The 11851-nt window shown below is 52.7% G+C and overlaps 1 protein-coding gene across 2 annotated transcripts; it reads right to left on the bottom strand.

The window, feature by feature from the left end:
- Window positions 1–214: 214 nt before the first annotated feature.
- FIGLA (folliculogenesis specific bHLH transcription factor) lies at window positions 215–11300 on the bottom strand. Of its 2 annotated transcripts, none has more exons than XM_075910762.2 (6): window positions 11123–11291; window positions 10140–10407; window positions 6033–6185; window positions 4344–4580; window positions 1968–2016; window positions 215–425 (listed from the first exon to the last, which is right to left on the bottom strand). In XM_075910762.2, the coding sequence occupies exons 2-5, from the start codon at window positions 10368–10370 to the stop codon at window positions 1996–1998; spliced, it is 642 nt and encodes a 213-aa protein (XP_075766877.2). In that variant the 5' UTR covers window positions 10371–10407; window positions 11123–11291; the 3' UTR covers window positions 215–425; window positions 1968–1995. The 2 variants fall into 2 exon arrangements, with proteins under 2 accessions (XP_075766877.2, XP_075766876.2); XM_075910761.2 differs by having other exon boundaries at window positions 216–425; window positions 11170–11300.
- Window positions 11301–11851: the final 551 nt, after the last annotated feature.

Genomic DNA, 11851 nt, shown 5'->3' with positions numbered 1-11851 from the left:
GGAACAAAAATAAAATCTTTAAAAAAAGAGCAACCCTAGACTGGCCAATAGCTTAGTGGTTAGTACACACCTCTCTCCCTGCTTCAAACACCGTAGGACAGGTGTGTCGATTAGTATCCCTGCCCCCCTTCGCTCACAGGGAAAGTTCTCTCAAAACTGTTCGTTTCTACAAAACGTTTTGTATTTCAATAAATCTGAGTTTCCCAACAAAACCCTGTGTCAGAAAGTCCCTGGGGCTTACTCCACAAAACAAACTTTGGGCTAAGATGCAGCTGCAAACTGGAAAGAACACTCTGCTTCTGGTGGTTTATTGATTATTTTTTAAATTAAAGTTTTTATAAAGAAAAATCCATCCAGGGAAACTCAATTTTTCACTATATCTCACTTGAAAAGAAGATCATGCGCGTGTCCATCGTGTTTGACACCTGAAAGACAATGTGGTTAAGAGACTGTAACTTGGGAGCAGTTTTAGGAAGCAAAGTTACCCTGAAACAAAAACCAAAAAATTCTAGTGGCAATTCTCGCCAAGAGTACGCGTTTACGGCTAGAGCCCGGGGCCCTTTACATCACCACTGGAGCGCTGGTGCTCCAGGTGGCTCTGAGGGCTGGTTGCCCCCAGACCCTCCCCTTCCAGGACCACAGAGCCAGGCCCTCCTCCACTTTGCCCAGGGTCCCGGCAAGTCTATCGGCCCCCCTGCCAAAGGGAGATGAAGAAAAATCACAGCTCCCTGGAAACTAAACTGCTGTGACATAGGCCAAGATTTGGAGGAACCTGATGCCCCTGAAGCATTTAGGTGAGAAACCCAGATCATCTTGGTGAGGCACCTGTCATATTGCAGAGGAAGAGAAAAGCCATCCCAAGATCACAGTCCTAAGAACAGAAGAGCGGCCAGACGGGGTCAGACCACAGGTCCATCGAGCAAAGGGTCAGGTCTGGGGCACCAGGCATTGGCCATGGTCGGCACAGGGAATTCCTTCCCGCCCCAGTTACGGGGATCAGTTAGACCCTGAGTAGATGAGCAAGCACCAGCCAGCCAACCTCTTGAGAGTGCCACCTGGTCCAGCGTCCCGTCTCCAACCATGGCCCTCCCGGATGTGTCAGAAGAAGCAGGCCAAACAAGAAATTGCAGAACTGATCCCCTCAGAGCCTTACCTAGGTAGATTTATCATGGGACTCATTCCTTGTCACCTCCCCACCATCACGCCACCCTTTGGTTTTCACCCGCAATAATGGCAAAGATATGAGAGAAGTGAGAGATGCTCACACGTGGCAGAGGAAATACCTTAGGCCACATCTCCACATGCTATGCTGGAAATCAAACTTCTGGCATTTGATTTAGCAGGTCTAGTTCAGACCCGCTAAATCGAATGCTGAAGATGGCTCCGGTTGGTGCTGGTACTCCTGGCAGTTGTGAATGGTAAGGGAAGCCAATGGAAGTGTTTGTTCCAGTTGGGCTCCCACTATGAAGATGGCGCCAAGCTCAACTTAAGGTAAGCCGACTCCTGCTACGTATTTTACATAGCTGAGGCTGCGTACTTTAACCCAACCTTCTGGGTCTAGTATAGGCCTGGCCTTAGGTTTCATCTTTCCTGTAGCCACACATCAGGCCCAGTCCTCAGCCTGCATAAATCAGCATCACTCCAGAATATGGTCCAGAGCCTCCATCACTATGGAGATCAGCTCCCCTGTGCTTTCCCTCCGACTACTGCAGGATGCGTAGAATCACAGAATCCTAGGGCTGGCAGAGACCTCAGGAGGTCATCGAGTCCAGCCCCCTGCCCAAAACAGGACCAACCCCAACTCAATCATCCCAGCCAGGGCTTTGTCAAGCCAGGACTTGGAAATCCCTAGGGATGGAAATTCCACCCCCTCCCTAGGGAACCCGTCATTGTTCATTGCACTGTCATCAGACTGTAAATAAACTAAACATGCCCTGCACCCGGGTATTAGATAACAGACAACTTACTTCAGACTGGTCAGGGGAGCTTGCCAACTTACTGATTTGTTTGATACACCTTTAAAGGAAGAAAAGAGTCAGGTACTTTATTCATGGATATTCACTAAGTTGCTTCCAGGGATTGGAGTCCATCAAACTTGAAAATAAATGCTGAAGGACAATTGTGAAACCGAAGTGCACAAGCCCACCGGACCTGAGCCCTACCCAAACCCCAAGAGCGAGAGGGTTTGCGCTTAGTCACACTCCTTTGTGAACGAAGGACGTTATTAAAGCCTTAGCTAAGAGCTGCAAGTAGTATCGGAATCAATATCGGAAGCTTCCTCCCATGCGCCTGTTACAGCTTGAGAGAAAACGCGGTTGCCTGTGGCCAGGTACTTGTTTGTGTGAACTGTCGACTTTGTACAACTCTAAATGACATGATCAGAAACTAGCTTTGCAGTGCTCTTCTAGGCATGGCCAATTCGCAGTGCCCTCCCTCTGGTAGTCTGATGATTACAGGACCGGGGGTAGAGTGGGGGAGGATCTCTTCTTGCAAGGCAAACACAACACACCAAGGCTCTTTGCAGGGAGCAGCTAAGCCTGATGCTAAACAAAGGAGCATGCTCTAAGCAAGCGCGCTTCGTGGAACAGCCGGATTTCCAGAATGGCCAAGCCGCCAGTTGGTTAGTAATGGGGAAAACACACACGCCCTGCACCGCTAGCGGGGGCAAACGAACCCACTTAGAAACGAGTTCATAACATTGGTTTCACTTTTTAGATGGGGATGCCTACCAAGCAGTGCCGCAGGAACACGTTTTTGGAGGGGGCCCCCTTACCTCTGTCTGTCCCCCCCCCCCTTTAGAACTAGGGCTGGGGCTAGCAGCTGGGCAGGACCCTGCATGTAGGGCCAGTGGACAGGACCCCAGACCTGGCAGGACCCCACATATGGGACCCAGTGGTGGGGCCAGCAGCTGAGCAGCACCCAGGGCCAGCGACCAAGACCCTGCACACAGGGACAGCAGCCAAGTGGGACCTGGGGCAGAAGCAGAGACCCTGGGGGGGGGGGGGCACAGCGGGGCTGGCGGCTGGAACCCTGGGCAGCAGGTCGCCCAAATCCTGGAAATGCTGCAGCACCTCCCACCTCCTTCCTGCACCTGTGCTAAAAAGAGCGCTCCACAGTCTGAAATCCGAGCCACAGGAACTCATAAAATGTACCAAAATGCCAAAGTGAAAACACTCAGTCCATAGAAAGCCAGCCAGGGCAGTTCAATTCAACAAGGGCACCCCCCTCCCACCCAAACCCAACCTTCCCCCTTCCCCCCACGCCTCTGGGAAGGGGTGGACTTTGCAACATGCCCTGGAGGGCAACAGACTCAGGCTAGCCTGGACCCACAGGCAAAGTCAGAACATTTCATGGAGAAAGCCACCCTGTTTCCTTGCCGTTCAAGCACCTTTGTGGAGCCCAGCCATGGCAGGGGCACACCAGGAGAGCAATCGCCCAGCAGGCCGGTTAGGATTCTACAGGTCCCTGGCTCAGGCCAGCGCTGGGCACCCACAGAGAGAACTTACCAGGTTCTTAGTACCCACTGGCAGACAAGTCCCCCTCCCCCGACTCCCACCTGCAGCGCCCACTGATCAACTCCTCCCCCTCAGCACGTAGTGTTGCCAACCTTCTCATCGCAGCAAACCAAAATACCTGCACCCTCCCCTTCCTCGAGGCCCTGCTCCCTCCCTCCCTCCCCGACCCTCACGCACATTGCACTGGGCAAGGGGGTGTGGTGCAGGTGCAGGGTCTAGGAGCAGGCTTTGGGCAGGGCAATGGTGCAGAAGGGGGGTTGAAGCGCAGGCTCCAGGTGGGCAGCGCTTACCTCAGGTGGCTCCCCCAGTTGGCGGTGCAACACAGCGGACACAGGCTCCCTGCCTCCACATGGCTCCCGGACATGTCTGGCCCTAGGCAGCTCCCATTTGCCATGGCTCCTGGCCAATGGGAGCTGTGGAGTTGGTGAGGGGGGCGGGGCAGTATGCAGAACTTCCCTGATCTCCCCTCCGGCTAAAGGCTGCAAGGACATGCCGGCCACTTCAGGGAGCTGCGTGAAGCCAGGGGAGGTAGACAGGGAGCCTACCTTTGCCCTGTTGCACAGTCAGCTGGACTTTTACCAGCCCGGTCAGTGGCTCTGGATTCCTTTTTGACTGGGCATTCTGGTGGAAAACCAGACACCTGGCAGCTCTTCCAGCCCCTCCTGAGCCATGTGGATCAACTATTCCGTGATGTGCCAGGGTGCTGGACAGGCGGGAGAGGAATGGGGATGGGTGCACAGCAGGGGTGGAGCCTGGGGTAAGTAGAGCAAATGGAGTGCCCCTCCCCCCACACCCCACTTCTGTAGCACTCAGACATTCGGTTCTTACCAGTCTGCCATCTTTCTGGATTTGCACAATCCCCAAATAAGCAGGAAGGATGCTCCGGCCCCACATGTACACAGGGGTCTCCACGGCATTGCTTGTCCAGCCTACACTCATGTCGCTTTCTGTCCTGACGCAACAGCCGTTGCTGGGCAGTGGGGCATTTCCCACAAGGCCTTCCTCTAGGGAGATTGGCCTGGAGACGCTGCTGGCTGACTCCTGATCCATGGGGTCTTCCAGTTTCTAGAAGCAACAGAAGGGGGTACAGCTTAGGTACCGCCCTCCCCATCAATTCACTGCAGTAAGCCATTACAGAGAGAAACCAAAACAACTGGCCTCCTTAAGGAAGAAGGGGGCAGCTGCTACACAGGAGCCAGGAAGGACTCCAAGCCCAGCCCAGGGGCAAACAGGGCATAAAGGAGTCGATGTTTGTACAGCTCAGTTACCAGGCGGTCAGGAGAGAGGGGGGAGCAAGATCATGGAACCGAAAGTAGACACCCCCCCCCCCCCCCCAAGCTTCAAAGTAGCCCTGCTTCCAGACCCCAGGTATAGAAATGAGGCCACCTTAAACCCCTTTCTACTCAGTTTTACAACTTCCTTCAAAGGGACTTGCAGCTGACTACAAAAGGCTGCAAAGCAACACACATACCAGCGGCCCAATTCCAGCAGGCTGGCTCAGTGCTTCTCCAGGCTTCCTCTCATAAACCCTCACCTGGCTCGTTCACATCCATAAACCTCCAGAGAAATATTTTCAGAGCCAGCCAGACTGGAACTTTTAAATCTTGTGCAGAGGGCTGGATGATTGAAGGACTACAGTCGGTGGGGGGGGGGGGGGGGGGGGGAATGGGAACCCCTCCACTTTCCTCTTCCTGGGAGAAGAGAATCTTGAAGGAAAATATATTTGTTTTGTTTTTTTAAAATAGAAAGTTTTAATTTCAAATCAAAAGTTTTCCCTTCAAGGTTTGAGGGGGGGAAACGTGAAAATTCAGATGCTAGAATTCCCCCTCTTCTTTCTTTGCCACTGGATAAAGTTAAACTGAAAGTGGGGGGAGAGGTAAAGTAAAGTGTGAGAAAGTTTTATAAAAATTACTTTAACATTTACTTTCCCTTCCCCCCACCCATACCTAATTCCTGTTAATAAGGGTAATTAAGTGGGGGATGTTAGTGATGATTTTAAGAGTTATCATTAAGTTGCTTTCACATACATGCTGGTACCAAGACCCCATGGCTACGTCTAGACTGGCAGGATTTTCCGCAAATGCTTTTAACAGAAAAGTTTTCCGTTAAAAGCATTTGCGGAAAAGCGCGTCTAGATTAGCACGGACGCTTTTCTGCAAAAGCACTTTTTGCGGAAAAGCGTCCATGGCCAATCTAGACGCGCTTTTGCGCAAAAAAGCCCCGATCGCCATTTTCGCGATTGGGGCTTTTTTGCATAAAACAAATCTGAGCTGTCTACACTGGCCCTTTTGCGCAAAAGGACTTTTGCCCGAATGGGAGCAGCATAGTATTTCCGCAAGAAGCACTGATTTCAGACAGTAGGAAGTCAGTGTTCTTGTGGAAATTCAAGCGGCCAGTGTAGACAGCTGGCAAGTTTTTCCACAAAAGCAGCTGCTTTTGCGGAAAAACTTGCCAGTCTAGACACAGCCCATGAGTGAATCACAGATGTATTACATAGACAGGAAAGTTCGTGTGTACCTCAAAACCGCCGGTTTCTTCCAAAATCAAGTGAAGCAGGCGTATATATTCAGTGGCTGCTTTAAGCGTGTCAACCTTACTGGGTTTCCGGTCCTTGGGGATCAAGGGCACAATAGTCTTCAGCTTTGAAAAGCCACTGTTCAAGTTTTTTATCTGTCAAAGATATTGAAGAGCAAATTAAACCAAACTCAGAGGCAGAACTCCACCCTGTGGTGAAAAGGGAAACTTTTAAATACAACTATTAGTCTGGTAGCACTCATTTAAAATGCAGCTCATTTTAAAATGGACAGATGCGTTACCAGGGCACAGTAAGAATACTTGGTTGCTTTTTATTAAAAGATTAGATGCTGTTTAATAAATCAATTCCTATAGTGTCCAACACGGAGAGAGCTGGCTTGTAGCCATCTGAAGGGGTTATTTGAGCACAAAACACAAGAACACCACAAGAAGGTCACCCAGTTCAATTTACAGGCAGCAGATTTAAAACATGCAAAACAAATTATTTCTTCATTGTCAACCTGTGGAACTCTCTGCCAGGGGATGGTGGAAAGGCCCAAACTATAACATGGTTCAGGTTAGGTGCAGGGGGAAAGGGCATGAGCTCTTACTGCCAGCGCTGGCTCTCCAGCCTTGTTAGTCTCCTCTGGGGGACGAGGCAGGGCTGGGGCAAAGCAAGGGCAGGGAGGGAGAAGGCTGTGCTGACCCTTCCCTGGGCGGGGGGGGGGGGGGGGGGGCACATGGCCAGTGTCCCCCAGGGCTCTCACTCACTGTTAGGCCCAGATTTTTAAAAGATGCCTAGGTGTTGCTGAGCTCAGCATTTTAGTGCTAAACCTATTTAGGAGCCTCAGTCTCGATTTCAAAAGGATTTAGATGCTTAGGAGCCAGAATCCCATTAATAGTCAATGGGATTTAGGCCTACATGCCTAACTCCCTTTAGAAAATAAGTCTTAGGTTCTTAAATCAGTTTAGCATGTACTCAGCTCTAGGCCACAATGCTAGAGACAACTTTAAAAAGACAAGCAAGTAACTTGTGATGCAGAAACATGTGCATGGTCTGATCCCAATGGAGAGCAAGGACCTTTGGCATATTTGACCAAGTTGTGTAAGTAATGCGATAGAGTTTGAAAATAACCTACTGCGAGTCACATTTACTCTGCTCTAACCAGCCAGCTGTTTGACAGAATTTTGCCAGGAGGCACTTTCATTAGGAGATCATTATTCAAAACCCACCTGCCATAAGCATTTTGCATTTGCACTCTACAACCTTTTACTTCTCTCTCCTCAGTTACAGAGCCACTGTGAATTCTGAATTTCTTCCGTGTTTGTTCAGAACTACTTGGCCTTTTTGTTGCATCTAGTACTTTGCACGGAGACCAGAAAAACGATTCATGGCGAGTGAATTGTGATGGAGTACATCATGAGGCCAAACGGAATCTCTGGTGCTGCATGTACCCCTAGGACTGTCAGAAAAGCTTTTTGCAGCAACAACTGTGCTTGCAAATATGTCTGGCACGTGCTCTATTTGGATAGGTTATCTAGAATCCACAGCGCACGCTCATCGCTTGCTGATACGAGTCACTTTCACAAGCACTGAAAGCAAATCTATTGCTGAACTTTGACTTCTTCTCCAAGCCAGCTGGCGTACGACAAAGGGCCTCCTTTGCTGAGCTCCCTTTGAAGGTGCAGAGCAAGGACTGGGTGAGGAATAGCTCTGGGCATGGAGCGGCTACTGGAACATTGGTGTAATTGGAGCGTCCAATTGGAGTAATTTGAAGAAAGCCACATGGGGGAGTTCTGAATGGCATCGGCTGGGGATAAAAAGTCATTCCAGGTGTGGTAAAAAAACGTCACTCAGATTCTACGTTCTTTAGACTGAAGAGTGTCCCATGGCACCACCTCACAAGAAGCATGGAATAATAATTTAGCGATATCCTTCGGAGCCAAGGATAAGCTGGGAGCTAATAATTAATTGCACCCTGAGCCAGAACTGACAGTTTGGCACTGAAACCTCCTGTGATCTGGGGTATCTGGCAGAGACCCTGGAGGTTTTTTGCCTTCCTCTGTAGCATGGGGTACAGATCTCAGCTGGAGGATTCTCTGCATCTTGGGGTCTTCAAACTATTTGAGGGCTTCAATATCTGAGATATAGGTGGGAGGATTATTCTAAGAGGGGGTGGGTGAGATTCTGTGGCCTGCACAGTGCAGGGGGTCAGACTAGATGATCATAATGGTCCCTTCTGACCTTAAAGTCTATGAGTCTGAAACCCAGACCGTGGGGAGAATTTCACATCCCCACCCAAGAGATGGCTGCAAATCTCATTGAAGGCAAAAAAAAAACCCACAAAAAGCTCCCCCTCTTCTTTATTCTGTTCACGAGCAGATTTACCCGGCATTGCTTGGGTCCTTAACTCATTTTTTTAAATAAAATGCAAACACATTGCTTCATTTTAATCACTGCTCTGGGGTGGGGGTGGGAGTGGGGATGGGGAGGAGGGTCAGTGTGCAGGCTGCCCCATGGAGGGCAGACAACCCCAGCCCTCTCTTAATAGCTTGGAGCCAGGTAGAAGCACCTCTCCCTGCCTGCTGCAGCTCCAAGGGAAACAGCCAGGGAAGAGTCCAGGTTCATCTGCCCCCTGTGCTCCCCATCCGGAGTGGGGAATGCAGCAAACTGTGCACTTTCCCCCTTGCTCCCTGACAAATGTTCAATGTTCCCATATGAATTTGGGGGGAGGGAGCTTTAGCCCCCTCCACCCTCCCTAAATGCACCAGAGGGGTGAGAGGTACAAGGCTGGAGCAGTCCCAGACTGGGGGGGGGGGAGGGGAGGTGTCCCCAGCCAGCCCCCTTTCCCTGTCTAGTGACTCTGTCTCTTTTCTGAGACACGAGCCCATTGCAAGGCACATCCCATTTTCCTGGCGCAAACCAACCCGTCTTTGCTTTAGTTTATGATGAGAGGAAGCTGCACTCCAAATGTGGTGGTCCTAGCTCTGACCCTTTAGGAGTTCATGTACAAACAAGTAGATGGACAGACAGACAGACTCTCTCAAATATATAGCAAATTCCCATTGCACCTCAGAACTCTAGTCATGGATCAGGACACCCCTGTTCCCACCATGGCGCCCTGCTCACTGGATCCTGGAAAACATGATCCCAGCTAGACACACAAACTGATGGGGACTAAATTAGCTGTTACCACTCAAGAGCAAGCTTTTGGCATCATTGTGGCTAGTTCTCTGAAAACATCCACTCAACGTGCAGTGGCAGTCAAAAAAGCGAACAGAATGTTAGGAATCATTAAGAAAGGGATAGAGAATAAGACAGAGGTGGTCACCTCATCTAAAAAAAAAAAGACATCTTGGCATTGGAAAGAGTTCAGAAAAAAGCATAAAAATGATTAGGGGCATGGAATGGCTGCTATATGAGGAGAGATTAATAAGATTAGGACTTTTCAAAAAAGACAATGGGAGAAGAGGAATATGATAGAGGTCTATACAATCATGACCGGTATGGAAAACGTGAAGAAAGAAGAGTTATTTACACCTTTGCATTTCACAAGAACTAGGGGTCACCAAATGAAATGCATAGGTAGCAGGTTTAAAATAAACAAAAGGAAGTATGTCTTCACACAATGCAGAGTCAACCTGTGGAACTCCTTGCCAGAGGATATCATGAGGGCCAAGACAGGCTTCAAAAAAGAGCTAGATAAGTTCATGGAGGACAGGCCCATCAATGGTTACTAGCCAGGATGGGCAGGGATGACGTCTCTAGCCTCTGTTTGTCAGAAGCAGAGACTGGGTGACAAGGGAGGGATCACTTGATTCCCTGTTCTGTTCATTCCCTCTGGGGCACTTGGCATTGGCCACCGTTGGCAGACAGGACCCTGGGCTAGATGGACCTTTGGTCTGACCCAGTGTGGCGGCTGTTCTGGTATCCTGCTGGCAGGTTACAGAGACAGAGTTTAGAAGGTCAGACTCATTTCCGTCCGGCGCCCGAGTCTCCAGCCAGTTCACCAACAGCTCCTTTGCCCCCCACTGAAGTTTTAAAGACAAAAGGCAGCAGGTTTATTTTTGACCAAGAACAAGAGATCCTGGGTTCTCGAGCGCTCTTACCCTCTCTCGCTCCTTGGCATTCGCTGCCTGCCTCCTCTCCAAGACCTCCTCCAGGTTCTCGGTGGAGAGATACTCCCCAGAGGGCTGCCTCTTCATCCTGGTGATGGCGGCCATGAATGGGAGGGGCCCAAACTGCTCACTTAGGACGTCTCCCAGCACCTCGGGTGCAGGGGTCACCAAGAAAGGCACCGGGGGCTGCTGCTCCTCTTCCTCGGACGCTTGCTCAGCCATCTGCAGGGTCTCAAAGCGAAGCTGTTGCCAGTCGGGTCTAACAAGAAAGGGAGCACAAGGGCGGGTGGAGGAAGTTTTCCTTACTCAACTAACTGCCCCTACAAGCGCTGGCTATTCCTCTGGGGTGGAACGTGGGAATCTGAGGGGCCACAGTGGATACGGGGGGGGGGGGGGGGGGTACTGCTCACCTGTAGCATTTGAGAGGCAGGGACTTGCTGCTCCGGAAGCCCACAGAGAAGAGGGCACTAGACACCTCCCCCAGATAACACAGACACCCTGCCCTGCTGTGTGTTGGGGTGGCCAGAATCACACCCCTCTGCTGTGTTTGGGGGGGCCAGAATCACACCCCTCTGCTGTGTTTGGGGGGGGGGCCAGAATCACACCCCTCTGCTGTGTTTGGGGGGGGCAAGAATCACACCCCTCTGCTGTGTGTTGGGGTAGCCAGAATCACACCCCTCTGCTGTGTGTTGGGGGGCCACACAACCCCCCAGAGTGTACAATGTGCTTCCCACCAGGGGACTGAGTGGCTCTGGGAGCCCCCGACACTGAGGCAGTAGCCGTCCCTCCAGGGAACGTTGCCCCCTGTGGCACTGGGGGGCGGGGCTCTCAGCCATGCAGTGGGGGGGCCCGAGAGTCCCTAGGGCGGGAGTGCAGGGTCAATAGTGAATTAATAGCCCCTGGGGCGTGTTACCGGAGGGGGCACAGCCAGGACCCCGCTAGACGGAGGATGAGAGGCGGGGCCAGGGTGTTACCTGGGGCGGGCGGGAGAGGACACCGCAGGGGCGCGTTCCGGGGTTACCTGGCTCGCCCGGGGCGCTGGCTCGCTCACAAAGGGGCCGCTGGAAGCCCCGGGCCGAGCCCGCCGCCCGCTGCGCCCTGAGGAGCCGCACCTGCGGGCCCGGCCCCGCCCCGCCCCGCCCCGCCCGGCTCTGCACCGCACCTGGGCTCCGCGGCCGCGCGCTGTCAGCTCCGGGGGGTCTGCCCCCGTGTGCTCGTGGGGGCTGCAGCGCGGGATGGGGGCCCCTCCCCAGGGCATAATGGGGGGGCTGCAGCGCGGGATGGGGGCCCCTCCCCAGGGCATAATGGGGGGGCTGCAGCGCGGGATGGGGGCCCCTCCCCAGGGCATAATGGGGGGGCTGCAGCGCGGGATGGGGACCCCTCCCCCACGGCATAATGGGGGGGCTGCAGCGCGGGATGGGGGCCCCTCCCCCAGTGCATAATGGGGGGGCTGCAGCGCGGGATGGGGGCCCCTCCCCAGTGCATAATGGGGGGGCTGCAGCGCGGGATGGGGGCCCCTCCCCCAGTGCATAATGGGGGGGCTGCAGCGCGGGATGGGGGCCCCTCCCCCAGTGCATAATGGGGGGGCTGCAGCGCGGGATGGGGGCCCCTCCCCCAGGGCATAATGGGGGGGCTGCAGCGCGGGATGGGGGCCCCTCCCCAGGGCATAATGGGGGGGCTGCAGCGCGGGATGGGGGCCCCTC

This window comes from Pelodiscus sinensis, chromosome 28 (assembly GCF_052426305.1).
Source record: "Pelodiscus sinensis isolate ZL-2025 chromosome 28, ASM5242630v1, whole genome shotgun sequence".
In the NCBI taxonomy this organism is placed as follows: domain Eukaryota; kingdom Metazoa; phylum Chordata; order Testudines; family Trionychidae; genus Pelodiscus; species Pelodiscus sinensis.
Note: the sequence above shows the minus strand (reverse complement) of the source record. Positions and strands in the feature narration are given on the sequence as shown.